The sequence below is a fragment of the Schistocerca cancellata genome, chromosome 7, assembly GCF_023864275.1.
Source record: "Schistocerca cancellata isolate TAMUIC-IGC-003103 chromosome 7, iqSchCanc2.1, whole genome shotgun sequence".
Classification (NCBI taxonomy): domain Eukaryota; kingdom Metazoa; phylum Arthropoda; class Insecta; order Orthoptera; family Acrididae; genus Schistocerca; species Schistocerca cancellata.
Window position 1 is genome coordinate 149783457 of NC_064632.1, and position 17133 is coordinate 149800589.

The 17133-nt window shown below is 44.2% G+C and overlaps 1 protein-coding gene and 1 pseudogene across 1 annotated transcript in view; both read right to left on the reverse strand.

Annotated features, from left to right (window-relative positions):
* Positions 1-574: 574 nt before the first annotated feature.
* LOC126093194 (5S ribosomal RNA) lies at positions 575-692 on the reverse strand (annotated as a pseudogene).
* A 670-nt stretch (positions 693-1362) lies between these two features.
* Positions 1363-17133, reverse strand: part of LOC126092671 (orexin receptor type 2-like) — a 98033-nt gene continuing 82262 nt past the window's right edge. The window contains exon 5 of the mRNA XM_049908392.1: positions 1363-1565. Coding sequence (XP_049764349.1) covers positions 1363-1565 — 203 coding nt within the window. The remainder of the gene's footprint in view (positions 1566-17133) is intronic.

Below are 17133 nucleotides of genomic sequence, written 5' to 3' on the forward strand. Positions count from 1 at the left end.
TGATATTAGTTAGTTCGAATAAACCGTTTCAAAAGAAAGATTTAGGTTTAATTTTCTTTAAAAATATATGTATATTAAGAAGAGGAAAGGTAACACGCTAGTTCAGTAGTTCTTTTTTGTGTTTGATTCACTACACTATTAAATTATTCATTAAGTTTTATGTCGTTCATTAAGGCGTATGAGTGACAACATGAACAGGTCACACTAATTCAGAGCTACAACCGAGGGTCCTTAGAGAAGAGACATATGAAGGTGAGAAGAAAATGAGGAAAAGTTATAGCAAAGAAATGATGAAGAAACACCAACCAGAGAGAGCAAAACTGGCAAGACACTTAGGGCTATAAGGAACGAAGTATAACACTCCGTCTTCAGGCCACAAGTGGCCCATCGGGACCATCCGACCGCCGTGTCATCCTCAGTTGAGGATGTGGGTAGGAGGGGTGTGTGGTCAGCACACCGCTCTCCTGGTCGTTATGGCGGTTTTCTGTGACCGGAGCCGCTACTATTCGATCGAGTAGTTCCTCAATTGGCATCACGAGGCTGAGTGCACCCAGGCTGAGTGCACCCCGAGAAATGGAAACAGCACGTGGCGGCCCGGATGGTCACCCATCCAAGTGCTGGCCACGCCCGACAGCGCTTACCTTCGGTGATCTCACGGAAACCGGTGTATCCACTGCGGCAAGGTCGTTGCCATATGGAACGAAGGAGGCCATTAAAAACAGATTAGTCAGGAAGAGAGTAGCCTACGGATGCACCGTTCCACCTTTGCGTCCTGATCTGGCACACAATTTCGCGCTACCGGTTACAAACAATTATCATTGAACAAAATTGTTCTATCATTTGTATCGTGCAAATGGATAGGTGTTTGAAAAATATTTCGTCGGCAGATGTCTTGAACATAAAGGGATGTAGGATGATGTTCGTGTGGGAAAGGACCCCAGACGATACAAAGATGGACATTCATGAACGTCTTGGTATGGCAAAACCATTTTTTATTATTAACTGATTTATTGGAAGTTCTCCGAGAACAAATTTAATAAACATCACTCTGTATTCACATAAGGTTATTTCCTCTTTGGCAGCAAAGTATCACTGAAGTCTCATTCCACTAGCGACCACAATACAAAGTGTTCCGGAAGTACCTCACTTCCTGGCGTGTGACGGCTGCGGGTAAGGAGGTGTCCTGCCAGACAGAGAGTAGAGGCTGGGGGACGGCGCCTAGCGGTGCATCACCAGCGAGGTGGGGGCGACGGAGGCGAGCGTGGTGGTGGCCGTGGCGGAGGAGGGGGTGGCCCAGGTGACGCGCAGGCGGCCGGGGGCGGCGCAGCAGGAGGAGCGCTCGGCGGCCGCCCGGTGCGCGGGTCAGGGCCCGGGGCCGCGCCGGTACAGCGAGCGCATCTCGTGGCCGGCAGATGACGCGGCGCCGCCGCCCCCAGGCCTCTGGCGCGCGCCGCCGTGGCGGGCCACCATAGCAGCCGAGGGAGCCGCGCCGGGCGCCGGCGAGTAGCGGTTGCTGCCGTACGCGCACGTCCAGAACAGCCGCCGGAACTCTGCGCGGAACTTCCCTGCCGGCACAAGACGTCGCCATTTCTCTTGTATACAAACTCCTCTCTAAAACTCAAAGGCGAGTCAGACAAAGCAACATAACTAGAGTTCCTAGACTACCGTAGGCTACCGAAGATCATCATAATTAAGCGTACGCTTCGGTTGATTTCCTAGTAGCCTTGATCAGTTAAGTTCGCATCCATGTTAATCGTACTTTAGAAGTGTTGTGCATCTGTCGGGTGCTACCTCATTTCGATTGCCTTCTTTTTGTGTGCGACCAGTGTCTTAGCATATTCTTCCAGGACCGGTAAGCGGTGTCCCTTCTGTGTAACGTAGTAAGTGTGTATGAGGGGCCACGTAACATGAGGATCATTTTTGTTCTACAGAGTTATACCCCTGTCTGTTACTATAAAATACACAGTATTTACAATAAAATACAAATTAACGGTGTTTAATTCTGTTTATTCGCACGTTATCATATACTGAAGCCCCAAAGAAACTTATACAGCCATGTGCATACAAAGGTAGAGACATGAAAACAGGCAGAATACGTCGCTGCGGTCGGCAACGTCTGTCTAAAACAACTGTGTGGCACAGTTATTACATTTGTTACTGCTGCTACAGTGGCAGGTTATCAAGATTTTTGGAAAATTTGGAAATTTGTGGTAAGGTTCTATGGGACCAAACTGCTGAGGTCATCGGTCCTTAGGCTTACACACTAATTAATCTAACTGAAACTGTCATAAGCTAAGGATAACACACACACCCATGCCCGAAGGAGGATTCGCACCTACGACGGGGGGAGCCACGGCAAGGCACCTTAAACCGCGCGGCTACCCCACAATGCTATCAAGATTTACGTGAGTTTGAACGTGGTGTTATAGTCGGCGCACGAGCAATGCCACAGGGCATCTTCGAGGTAGCGATGAAGTGGGGATTTTACCGCACCACCTATTCACGAGTGTACCGTAAACATCAGGAATCCGGAGAAAAACATCAAATCTCGAGATCGCTGCTGCGGGAAAAGATACTGGAAGAACTGGACCAACGATGACTGAAGAGAATCGTTCAAAGTGACAGAAGTGCAGCCCTTCTAAATATTGCTGCAGATTTCGACGCTAGGCTATCACCAAGTCCCAGCGTGCGAACCATTCAACGAAACATCATCGATATGGGCTTTCGGACCCGAAGTGTGCACTTAGATGATGTGGGACCCTGATACGTCTAGATACGTCTCTGACAGGTGACACGTACGTAAGCATCCTGTATGATCTCCTGAACCCATTCATGTCCATTGTGGATTCCGACGGACTTGGGCAATTCCAGCAGGACACGCCACATGTCCAGAATTGCTACAGAGCGTCTCCAGGAACACTATTCTGTATTAAAACACTTCAGCTGGTCAAGAAACTCCCCAGACTTTAACATTATTGAGCATATCTGGGATGCCTTGCAACGAACTGTTCAGGAGAGATCTCCACCCCCTCGTACTCTTACGGATTTATGGACAGCCCTAAGGATTCATGATGTCAGTTCCTTCCAGCACTATTTCAGACATTACGAGGTGCATTCAAGTTCTAAGGCCTCTGATTTTTTTTCTCCAGACTGGAAAGAGATAGGAACATGCGCATTGTTTTAAAATGAGGCCGCATTCATTGTCAATATGTCCCAGAGATGGCAGCACCGTACGACAGATGGAATTTTACCGCCAGCGGTGAGAATGAGAACTGTTTTAAATACTTAAAATGGCGACGTTTTCCTTACTTGAACAGCGTGCAATCATTCGTTTTCTGAATTTTCGTGGTGTGAAACCAATTGAAATTCATCGACAGTTGAAGGAGACATGTGGTGATGGAGTTATGGATGTGTCGAAAGTGCGTTCGTGGGTGCGACAGTTTAATGAATGCAGAACATCGTGTGACAACAAACCGAAACAACCTCGGCCTCGCACAAGCCGGTCTGACGACATGATCGAGAAAGTGGAGAGAATTGTTTTGGGGGATCGCCGAATGACTGTTGAACAGATCGCCTCCAGAGTTGGCATTGCTGTGGGTTCTGTGCACACAATATTGCATGACGACCTGAAAATGCGAAAAGTGTCATCCAGGTGGGTGCCACGAATGCTGACGGTCGACCACATGGCTGCCCGTGTGGCATGTTGCCAAGCAATGTTGACGCGCAACGACAGCATGAATGGGACTTTCTTTTCGTCGGTTGTGACAATGGATGTGACGTGGATGCCATTTTTCAATCCAGAAACAAAGCGTTAGTCAGCTCAATGGAAGCACACAGATTCACCGCCACCAAAAAAATTTCGGGTAACCGCCAGTGCTGCAAAAATGATGGTGTCCATGTTCTGGGACAGCTAGGGCGTAATCCTTATCCATTGCGTTCCAAAAGGCACTACGGTAACAGGTGCATCCAACGAAAATGTTATGAAGAACAAATTCCTTCCTGCACTGCAACAAAAACGTCTGGGAAGGGCTGCGCGTGTTCTGTTTCACCAAGACAACGCACTCGTACATCGAGCTAACGTTACGCAACACTTTCTTCGTGATAACAACTTTGAAGCGATTCATCGTGCTCCCTACTCACCTGACCTGGCTCCTAGTGACTTTTGGCTTTTTCCAACAATGAACGACACTCTCCGTGGCCGCACATTCACCAGCCGTGCTGTTATTGCCTCAGCGATTTTCCAGTGGTCAAAACAGACTCCTAAAGGAGCCTTCGCCGCTGCCATGGAATCATGGCGTCAGCGTTGTGAAAAATGTGTACGTCTGCAGGGCGATTACGTCGAGAAGTAACGCCAGTTTCATCGATTTCGGGTGAGTAGTTAACTATAAAAAAATTCGAAGGCCTTAGAACTGAATGCACCTCTTAGTCGGGTCCGTGCCACGTCGTGTTGCCGCACATGCGCGAGCTCGCGTGAGGCCTGCACGATACTAGGCAGGTATACTAGTTTCTGTGGCTCTCCAATGTATAACGTTAGTGAACGCGATTTGCGCAGAAAAGTTTATAACAAAAATCTCAAAACAAAGGAATAACAAACATTTAGAAATATTTCGCAGATGAACTTCCGGATGTCACTTCTCAACAGGCAGAATATTTCGGCAAACGACCAGGCTCCTGATGATGGTAACGTGGTCGTTTGTCACAATATTGTTCCAGTTGGACACTGACATCTCGCAGCTCAGCCGTAAACTTCTTCGGCATGACGTACGCCAGGAGAAGAATCACATATCAAACATTGCTTCAATAGTTCATTTTCACTCATAAGTAACAACATCAAAGCCTGTGGTCATGATGAAGAACGTACTATTCAGTACAAAATAACAACAATAATAGCATAGGGTTTTATTGTTTTTGCAAGTAAACTATACTTGCATGAAAAGTAATTGTTGTGGCTTCGCGAAAGCGCAGAAGATACGCGATCAACTAGTTTTTATTACTTATAAAATTGAATTTATATTTTGTATCGATATAAAGTACACACTGGACTAAAACTGAAGTATGTGTGGTTCTAATTATGTGCCGGCCTGTGTGGCCGAGCGGTTCTAGGCGCTTCAGTCTGGAACCGCGTGACCGCTACGGTCGCAGGTTCGAATCCTGCCTCGGGCATGGATGTGTGTGATGTCCTTAGTTTAGTTAGGTTTAAGTAGTTCTAAGTTCTAGGGGACTGACGACCACAGATGTTAAGTCACATAGTGCTCAGAGCCATTTGAACCATGTTTCTAATTATGTGCGTAACAAACAAACAAAGAAAAGTTTTTGGCTCCCAGTTTCTCTCTCACATTGTCATTTAGGTTTCTTTAACTATCAATGCTGCCGGTATTGCCGATAACCCCGCCATTTACTACGCCATTTACGTCTGTACCAAAACTGCCGGACAGTATCTCTGGTAGAGCTTAACTCTAAACAAAACGCATTAACTACTCGATGGAGATGAATCAAACTGGGGGAGCATGTCAGATTTCTCCCAGTTCTGCAGAGAAAGTTGCACGTCACATGGCATGAGCTCAACTTGGCTAAAACACAAAATTTGGCTGGCCGCTCACCACGAGGCAATTGAAGAAACGAGGTAGTACCATGTGTATCAATCAGCGAGCAGTTACGTTGTACTACGGTGGTGTTCTTCATTACCGCGTAGCCCGTAGATAACGTTTGAATGAATAAACTGGTTGTTTGAGCCACTTCACACCCGGAGCAATCATCGAGTAAGTGCTTCATGCGCTTGTAGTGCGATCCGAAAGTACAGGCACTGCTGCCAAGTGGAGAGGAGAAGAGGTGGTCGACCACTGTCAACTATAATATGACCGCTACATTGTGCCACGGGCAAGAAGATATCCACGTCAAACAGCTGGTGCAATTGCTATCACTATTAACAAGACTGAAAGGCTCCCTATCTCACGCTCCACAGTGACACGGTGACTGCATTGGGACGGCCTCCTTGCCCAGGATCCCGTACTTCGTGTTCTGTTAACACCCGCACATCGACAGCAGCATTTGTGATTGTGGCAACAGCATAGGGATTGCACCACCAGTGAGTGCTCTTCTCGGGTGAGAGCAGATTCAGTTTGTGAGTCTGGGAGTATCGTAATATGGTGAGAAGTGGGGGACGCGTAATGCACCTAGGAAAGCTGTCGAACATAATCGTTCTGCTGGTCCAGGTGTTGTAGTGTGGGAAGGCATAATGTTGCATTGATGCACTGAGCTCCGAATCTTAAAAACGTTTCAGTCACCGGTCAACGTTATTGTAACGCTCTGCTCCCTCCTCATATGCGTCTTTTCAGGGGTGCATTCGCTTCTGAATTCATTTTTATGGATGACAGTGTGCGACAGAATGGAACTGTGCAAGTGGAGTAGCTCCTTGAAAGACAGGCTTTTGCCCCGTGGACTGGCCTGCCCGTACCGCCGACTTAAATCCCATCGAGTATGTGTGAGACACAATGGGGACTCGTGTTGTATCACGTCCACATGCCCCAACGACCATCCACGAGTTGCCACTCGAGCCGGTGGAGGAATAGAACTTCTTACCAGAAGAGATCTTCTACAATCTACATCCATACTCCGCAAGCCACCTGACGGTGTGTGGCGGAGGGTACCTTGAGTACCTCTATCGGTTCTCCCTTCTATTCCAGTCTCGTATTGTTCGTGGAAAGAAGGATTGTCGGTATGCTTCTGTGTGGGCTCTGATCTCTCTGATTTTATCCTCATGGTCTCTTCGCGAGATATAGTGGGAGGGAGCAATATACTGCTTGAGAAAAGCCCGTACTGAGCTACTGAGCGTCTCTCCTGGAGAGTCTTCCACTGGAGTTTATCTATCATCTCCGTAACGCTTTCGCGATTACTAAATGATCCTGTAACGAAGCGCGCTGCTCTCCTTTGGATCTTCTCTATCTCATCTATGAGCCCTATCTGGTACGGATCCCACACTGCTGAGCAGCATTCAAGCAGTGGGCGAAAAAGCGTACTGTAACCTACTTCCTTTGTTTTGGGATTGCATTTCCTTAGGATTCTTCCAATGAATCTCAGTCTGGCATCTGCTTTACCAACGATCAACTTTATATGATCATTCCATTTTAAATCGCTCATAATTCGCACTCCCAGATAATTTAAGGAATTAACTGCTTCCAGTTGCTGACCTGCTATTTTGTAGCTAAATGATAAGGGATCTATCTTTATATGTATTCGCAGCACATTACACTCGTCTACATTGAGATTCAATTGCTATTTCCTGCACCATGCGTCAATTCGTTGCAGATCCTCCTGCATTTCAGTACAATTTTCCGTTGTTACAACCTCTCGATATACCACAGCATCATCCGCAAAATCTTTATCAACCTTGTGGCCAGCTTTGGAGCATGTTGCAGAGCAAGTGTTGCTGTCCGTGGTGATTGATGATGATGAGTCCCATACTTCCTTACAGAGCGTAGGAGAGCGATGCGGGAGACCCGCGCCGCCTTACTATGAATGACGATGATGAAGACGACACAACAACACCCAGTCATCTCGAGGCTGGGAAAATCCCTGACCCCGCCGGGAATCGAACCCGGGACCCCGTGCTTGGGAAGCGAGAAAGCTACCGCGAGACCAAGAGCTGCGGACCCGTGGTGATTACACACCCTATTAATAACTATGTCTCGCCTTTTGTATGGTCCAGGGTACCATCGCAGATAGCCGTGACTTCAATGTAATTATTGTTTCGAATAAAAACATCATTTCAGTTCGTCTCATTGCATGTTTCTTTCAATTACGTTCTGTACTATGCTGTAGCATTTTGCCGCCTATGGTCCAAGTTCCATTGAGCTATGTTAATTGACAGTGACATCATACGTAAGTAGCTTTCGACCTTGAGTTCTGCATACAAGATTATATTAAGAACGTAAAGGGGAGATGATAATCTAATAATCTTGGAGTACTGAAAGGATTATACAGGGTAAGGAATAAAAATAGGAGGTACAGCGAGATGTTAGGAATGACAGAGGAGAAGGATTTAGTTCTACAGTAATTTGAGGCTGGGCCCAGAGACACAGAAAGATTCCAGCATAATTACATCATGGTGAGGTAGAAATTTCGAAATCAAACATTGGATTACAAGGCGTACCGCGGACCAGACGAGGACTATTAGGAAAGTAAGTTGCGATCGGTCGGGAAGCGGAAACCACTGTTAAAACCAAAAATGTTTTATTTGCAACATTTAGCTGTACCTTCCTGCCACCTCTTTACATAGTCACCTCATTTTTCGTAGCTTTGTAGCACTTTCCAGACAGTCGCCATAGCACGCAGCCGCCTGTTCCTTCCACCAATTATCTATGCTGATCTACAGCATGTTGTCTGTTCCAAAACGTTTATTCACGACTAGACGTTCGTGTGAGGAGAGATGGGACTCAGCGAGAGCCAGTTACGGGCTCTACTGTGGGTGATAAAACGCTTCCAATCTTCATTACCACTGCAGAGTACGACCGTGAGTTTTCACGAAGAAGTAACCGTATGACATTTATGTTACGTGGGCTGCTTGACATCAGGCGAAATCTCTCACAATACCCCTACACTTGACGGGCGGCGTTATTTTCTAGGCCTCTTTACTAGCTCACCGAGTGCTCAGAACTGAAAAGAGCAACGTTAGGTGATCGCAGAGCATACCAGAGACTCTGTCCAACACATGTGAGCAAAGCTTCATCGGATTTGCGCAGTGGTTTCCATTTCGTGGAAACAAGCGGGATACTGACGTGTTGATGAGATGCGTTTGAGTTTCTCCAGCACTGTAGATAATGCTTTCCAGATTCCCAAAGTAGGCGGTTCAGTTTGAGAGGAATATACACAAATAAAACGGGAAACCACACAGGCAGATAAGTCAAACATACAAACAAAGAAAGTAACTGTGAAGAACGTTGGGTAACTGAAGATATGCATCACAAGATCGATGAATCGACGAAAGAAGGAATTACTACACAGCTTAGGGAAATTTAGGAATAAAGAAATAAGTAACTTAGGAATGACATAAATGGGAAGTACACAGAGGCTAAGTCGAATCGACTTCAGGAAAAATGTTAACAAATCGAAAAAGAATGGTCGTTGGAAGGAGTAATTCACCAGTCAAAAAGGTCGAAACAGCAATTGATGAAATTAAAACCTAGGGCGGCTACATTAGGAATAGAGTAGGATGCACTGTTAGAAGCGGAGGAAAGAGTGGATAGCAGGAAAAAATCGCTGAAGACTTCCACGGAGGAGAGGACTGCGTGACGACTTCATAGAGAAAGTGGAATGTAATAGGCAATACAAAGGCTTCTGATGTAAGAGTCAGTGTTTAAGAAAGGTTTTGAAAACTTGTGATAAAACAATGAAAAAGGGGTGGATAACGTTCCCTCCGAATTTCTGAAATCATGTGCGAGAACAAGAGAGAAGAATACGAGTGGGAGCTGAGAAAGAAGTGCTCAGATTAAAAAGGGTGTAAGGCAGCCATCTGATCATACTGTTAAATCCTTACGTCAGATTCGCATTCGAGAGGACGACCGTCCAAACCTGCTTCCGGCCATCCTGATCTAGCTTTTCCGTGATCTCCCTATATCACTTCAAACAAATGCCGGAATGGCTTCTTTGGAAGGGCATGGCCGACTTCCTTTCCATTCTTCCCCTAATCGGAATGGACCGAAGACCTCACTCATTGGTCCCCTCCCCCAAATCAATCAACCAACTTTACATCGGAGAAGCAATGGCGCAAATAAATGAAAGGTTTAAGAGTAGAACTGATATTCAGGGTGAAAGATTTAACGATAGGATTAGTTGATGACATTAATGTGCTCAGTAAAAGTTAAGATTTACAGGACCCGCTGAACGAAAAAATGTTAAAATGTGTGTGAATTCCTAAGGGACCAAACTACTGAGGTCATCGGTCCCTAGACTTACACACTAGTTAAATTACTTTATGCTAAGAACAACACACACATCCACGCTCGAGGGAGGCCTCGAGCCTTTGGCGGGAGAGGACCCGCAATCCGTGACATGACGCCTCAAACCGCTCGGCCATGCTGAATGAGTACAGGATATGGATTGAGAGTAAGACGAATGTAACATAGAGTAGCAGAAATGAGAGAAAGAATAAACTTAACACCAAAATTGGTGACCAATATGTACACGAAGTTTAGGAGTCCTGCTGCCTTGTATCTGACGAACGAAGCAAAAAGGATATAATAATTAGGTTATCTCACGCAGAGAGGGCATTCGTGGTCAACATCAGTCTGCTAGTATCAAATATATGGCTTACTTGAAAAAGAAATTTCTGAGAATGTACGTCGTTTCGGGCACAGGATTAATGGCAGTGAATAATCGACAGTGGGAAAATCGGAGAAGATGAGAATCGAAGTGTTTGTAATGTGGGGATATAGAAGGATGTAGAAAATGTGGTGGACTGATAAGATAATGAGTGAAGAGTTTCGCAGCAGAATTGGTGAAGAAATGAACATGTGGAGAACACAGACAAGAAGACGGGCAGTATGATGGGACATTTATTAACACATCATGGAATAATTGCCATGGTGTAACTTTGCCAGGTTGACGACAATTACTGAGCCGTCATTTTTCCAGCACGCAAGCAAGTACCATTTTGATTTACGTCCTTTGGAGGTTTTTGGGTGCCGTATTGAGCATGCCCGAAAGATACTTTCAGTTGTCGGCTATTCACAAACGCCATAGCGATGTCTTTCGCTCGTATGAACGTTTATTTAAAAGAATTTAAAACAAGTCAGCTGACTGAAAATACAAACGATTACGAAATACGCGATGTTCTTCATTTTATAACTGCAAGAGACAAGGAAGCTGAAGTAATTAATCGGCAGATTATGTGTGTGGAGAAAACGCTTGGCGCACTGTAATAGTAAGAATATTTTTGAAAACTGGCCACCAAAATCTGCAGGACGAGGAACGAACCTGGCGATCGTTTGTCATAGCTGGTGACCTCTCGCAGAAAGTGCACGAAAATATTTGAGAAGACAGACGCAACATGATTTGATCATTATCTCATGTCTTTCCTCACAAGAAATATTTTGTATTAAATTCCTGTAGAACGAATACAGTATCTGAAGTTGTGCGCAGGCTGGATTCCAGCAATTCTGACTGACTTGTGCAAAACGAATCTTTTAGACTGTGCAGTGACTTTTCCCCAGATCCACCGTGTCGAAAGCCACGAATTCTTAAGCCAAATTGTCAATGGGGACGGATCATGGGTAGCTCACGTTACAACAGAAAAACTTGGAATGCAAATATTCAGTATCCCCATGAAACTGAAGTTTCAGCTCGTACAGTCGCTGTAGACGGTTGTGAGATCCAAAACTCCGCAGAGCAGTCGAAAACAAAAAGCATGACGTGCTAGGAGAGGCATCATTTTGCTTCTCGATGCCTGTCCCAATGTGGCTTGTCGCACTTGAAATCTCACCGCATCCTATGGTTGGGAACAATTTGATAATGCTCCATGTAACCGTGATCTAGCACCTAGTGACCATCATTTGTTCCTGCACTTAATGATACACTTTACTATTCATAGCTGCCGTGAAGATTAAGTTATCAAAACGTCAATGCAGGACTGGTTAAAAAGTCTGTCGGCAGATTTTTAGGAGGATAGGTTTCAGAGGACGGTTATACCGGATATTATGCGAGTTAATGTAGGTGAGAGATTATGGTGGGCCGGCCGCGGTGGTCTAGCGGTTCTAGGCGCTCAGTTCGGAACCGCGCGACTGCTACGGTCGCAGGTTCGAATCCTGCCTCGGGCATGGATGTGTGTGATGTCCTTAGGTTAGTTAGGTTTAAGTAGTTCTAAGTTCTAGGGGACTGACGACCACAGATGGTAAGTCCCATAGTGCTCAGAGCCATTTGAACCAGATTATGGTGGAAAGAAGATTAAAGCCTGGGCTTTCCTTTAAAAACAAAGTTGTAATATCGTCTCTGCTCTTTATTTTATTTTAAAACGATGCTTATTTCCAAAACGCTATTTATATTACAATTTAAAAATATATTTCGTTATAGAGTATTCAACCCATTAACTAGGGAATAAAATGGGCACTAAGTTACAACACAATAGTCAAGTTGTAACTTTCTACTGTATTGCTTGATGCTTATCTAAAGCGAATAAAGTTGAAACTGAGAACGCCCTATTCTTCCAATAATCTCTCCATCCTCTCGTGAATAAAGTTGAACTTGAGAGCGCCCTACGCTTCCCATAATCTCTCCGTCGTTTTGTATCACCTCCTGCCGTGGGTGCCACATCTAGGTTTAACACGTGATCAACATTTTTAGACGGATTTATGTACAAAGCTTCAACTGATGCGTAAAAGAGAGAACATTTATTCTACATAACTTCATAAACTGATACTTAGGCATATGAATAATAAAGCCCAGAGCTCTCAAGTAGGGGAGTGCATTACGTTTCCTGTCACGCATGAATGATGGAACTGGTGCTACTGCTACCGGAACTGGTGCTACTGCTACCGAATGGATCTTTTGTGCAACTACGGCTCAGCAATCAATCATTGTTATACGTGCATTCGGCTGAGATCTGCCGCTGGCTTCTGGCGTGTGGCCATTAAGCACCGGAGACGGCTGTCTGCTGATCCTGATGTCACACACCCCAGGCGGCTCCCTCTGCCTAAGCTGAAAGACTCGTCCACTACGCGACTTATCGTATAATCTCGTAAAATCTCACTTTCCCTGTACGTTAAAGACCTTCGTTTCTCATTCCATTCTTTAATGGATTAAGATCGCCATGACAGCTGAGTTAACGGTTTCTGCCCACTAACTCCAGCCATTCTAGCGAGAGCATCTCGCCTTCCCCTTTCTCTTTTTTTCCATTGCCAATTTTATTCTTGGTTTTCTATATAAGCTCCCAGTTTCATTGGCTGTATTACTTAGCAGTGGCACATCATACAAAAGTCACTTTCATTCTTACGTTTTTCACAACCGTGTATAATTTTGTTATTCTAGCTACAATTTGATATGTAAAAGCAGAGATCAGGGGAAACCCTGACAATTATCTTCATTACCTCTTGTTGGGTCGTCTTCAGTCTGGTTTGACGTGGCCCGCCACTACAGACTCTCCTATGCCTACCTTGAACTATTTTTAGGATTTTTCCAGTCTGTGCTTTCCTCTAGATGTTTTGCTCTCTACAGCTCCTCTACTAACATAAAAGTTATTTCCTAAATTCTTAATACATATTACATCATTATGTTCCTTCATCTAGTCAGTTATTTCCGCATATTCATTTCCTCAGTAATACCGTGAAGTAGCTCGTAACTTCTTATCTATCAGTTTACTTAATTCTAAGCACTCATATGTGACGCTACATTTCAAACGTTTAGATTCTCTTCTTTTCTGGTTACCCCACAGTTCATTACTCACTTCCATACAATTCTGTGCTTTAGAGGTTCATTATCAACCACATATTCCCCAAATTGATGCTTATGTTTCATAAAGGCGTCCTTCTTTTAGGGATGAATGCCCTCTTTGTTTGTTCTAGTCTGGCTCGTATATCTTCCTTGTTTCGTCAATCACGCATTACTTTGTTACTTTGCTTCAGTTCAGTTATTACGAGGCCCCATTTTGATGTTATTTTTAGTTCTTGCATCTTTTCTGCTTTTAGTCTATATTCTCTACTTATTAGGCTGTTCATTAACAAACTCACGTTAGTACAGATTACAAGAATCATGCAGCCGACCTGGAAGAACGGTCCACCGGAAAACTGCACAAACACAAAGTACCTAGGCGTCATGTAAGGAACACATCGTATGAACATTACACAGGGGGTTGCAGCATGATGAAATATTAACCACGTGCTAGCAGGAACTACATGAAGTGCACAACTCTAGGTAGTAGCAACTACAGTTATCCTATACAGGAGTAGTTGGTGGTAGCTAGTTCTCCATTAAGCGCCTCGCCTAGTGATGGATATAGGAGTGCCTCCCAAACATCGGTGGTATGGAGAAAATCAGGTACTCGTAGTGGGCCAAAATTAATTATAGAAGGGCAGATTGAACTCCAAGGGCTAGGAAGACAGTCAGTCTAAAGGAAGAAATTTCTGAAAATTTCATCTGCCCCTCTTGAAAGTGGTGTTGGAGTGATGGGCCTGCACACTAGACTCCGGAAATAAATGTGCTTGCATTCAGTCTCGAACACGGAAAATAACGATGGAGAGTGTGAAAGTAGCGCTGTCTAAAGCAAAAGTAAGTAAAGCCCCAGCCCCAGCAAATAAACTAATGGAACTTCTAAGGTATGTAGAAGTGATGAGATATGTACAGAAAAGTTTTGTGAAAATGGTGGCGGGAGGACATTCAACCTTTGGAACTGAATTTGTCACACATTTGTCGATATAGAAAAAGGTATGAAAAGCCTACACAGATTATAGGGAAATGTTGTTGTTGTTGTGGTTTTCAGTCCTGAGACTGGTTTGATGGAGCTCTCCATAGAGGAATAAGTCCAATAATGTCACAGCAGCTGGTAGATTTTCCTCCACAGAGGAAGGAGAAATAAAATCCAGCAGAAGCTACAGATGTCTGGGAACAATGGTACATAACTCCTGTACATGCGTCAAGGATATTTGTTGCAGCATAGCAAAGGGGAAGCTTTGCATGGGAAAGTATGGAATAATAACATTCGACAAGACACCAACAAAAGAATATTTTAACAATGTGGTGGAGAGTAAAGTTCAATATGGAGCCGCAAATAAGGAAAGTTAAGGTAAAAGTTAGAACAGTGGAACTGGAGCATATGAGATGTCCGTGGTTACGTGGTTACGAAGCAATGTAGGATACGAAATGAGGATGTTTGGAGGCAAATGAGGACAACATGATACTTAACAAAAGTTTTGGAGAACAGAGCGCTTTATTAGTTCGGGAACATGCAGAGAATGTCCGAATATAGTTCCCAAGGAAGATTTTAAAATGGGAGCCCCTGGAAGAGGAAGGAGAGCAAGGCCAGAGCTAAGATGGAGAAAATACATACAGGAAGAAATGGAAGACAGAAATACCGGGCTGATGGCTGGAATGAAAGAGAGCCGTGGAGGTCGAAAACGGCTACTCCTTTGGTGAAACGCCAACTACCTAGAGAAGAAGGGGGAACATTTTGTTGTCCGATATTAATGACACATATGTAGATTAAAACTGAAGAAACTGCAAAAAGGTGGGAATTTAAGGAGATGGGACCTGGATAAACTGAAAGAACCAGAGGTTGCACAGAGTTTCAGGGGGAGCATAAGGGAACAATTGACAGGAATGGGGGAAAGAAATACAGTAGAAGAGGAATGGGTAGCTTTGAGGGATGAGGTAGTGAAGGCAGCAGACGATCAAGTAGGTAAAAAGACGAGGGCTAGTAGAAATCCTTGGGTAACAGAAGAAATATTGAATTTAATTGATGAAAGGAGAAAATATAAAAATGCAATAAATGAAGCAGGCAAAAAGGAATACAAACGTCTCAAAAATGAGATCGACAGGAAGTGCAAAATGGCTAAGCAGGGATGGCTAGAGGACAAATGTAAGGATGTAGAGGCTTATCTCACTAGGGGTAAGATAGATACTGCCTAGAGGAAAATTAAAGAGACCTTTGGAGATAAGAGAACCACTTGTTTGAACATCAAGAGCTCAGATGGAAACTCAGTTGTAAGCAAAGAAGGGAAAGCAGAAAGGTGGAAGGAGTATATAGAGGGTCTATACAAGGGCGATGTACTTGAGGACAATATTATGGAAATGGAAGAGGATGTAGACGAAGATGAAATGGGAGATACGATACTGCGTGAAGAGTTTGACAGAGCACTGAAAGACCTGAGTCGAAACAAGGCCCCCGGAGTAGACAACATACCTTTGGAACTACTGACGGCTTTGGGAGAGCCAGTCCTGACAAAACTCTACCATCTGGTGAGCAAGATGTATGAGACAGGTGAAATACCCTCAGACTTCAAGAAGAATATAATAATTCCAATCCCAAAGAAAGCAGGTGTTGTCAGATGTGAAAATTACCGAACAATCAGTTTAATAAGCCACAGCTGCAAAATACTAACACGAATTCTTTACAGACGAATGGAAAAACTAGTAGAAGCCAATCTCGGGGAAGATCAGTTTGGATTCCGTAGAAATACTGGAACACGTTAGGCAATACTGATCTTACGACTTATCTTAGAAGAAAGATTAAGGAAAGGCAAACCTACGTTTCTAGCATTTGTAGACTTAGAGAAAGCTTTTGACAATGTTGACTGGAATACTCTCTTTCAAATTCTGAAGTTGGCAGGGGTAAAATACAGGGAGCGAAAGGCTATTTACAATTTGTACAGAAAGCAGAAACCAGATGGCTGTTATAAGAGTCGAGGGACATGAAGAGGAAGCAGCGGTGGGGAAGGGAGTAAGACAGGGTTGTAGCCTCTCCCCGATGTTATTCAATCTGTATATTGAGCAAGCAGTAAAGGAAACAAAAGAAAATTTCGGATTAGGTATTAAAATCCATGGAGAAGAAATAAAAACTTTGAGGTTCGCCGATGACATTGTAATTCTGTCAGAGACAGCAAAGGACTTGGAAGAGCAGTTGAACGGAATGGATGGTATCTTGAAGGGAGGATATAAGATGAACATCAACAAAAGCAAAACGAGGATAATGGAATGTAGTGGAATTAAGTCGGGTGATGCTGAGGGAATTAGATTAGGAAATGAGACACTTAAAGTAGTAAAGGAGTTTTGCTATTTGGGGAGCAAAATAACTGATGATGGTCGAAGTAGAGAGGATATAAAATGTAGACTGTTAATGGCAAGGAAAGCGTTTCTGAAGAAGAGAAATTTGTTAACATCGAGTATAGATTTAAGTGTCAGGAAGTCATTTTTGAAAGTATTTGTATGGAGTGTAGCCATGTATGGAAGTGAAACATGGACGGTAAATAGTTTGGACAAGAAGAGAATAGAAGCTTTCGAAATGTGGTGCTACAGAAGAATGCTGAAGATTAGATGGGTAGATCACATAACTAATGAGGAAGTATTGAATAGGATTGGGGAGAAAAGAAGTTCGTGGCACAACTTGACCAGAAGAAGGGATCGGTTGGTAGGACATGTTCTGAGGCATCAAGG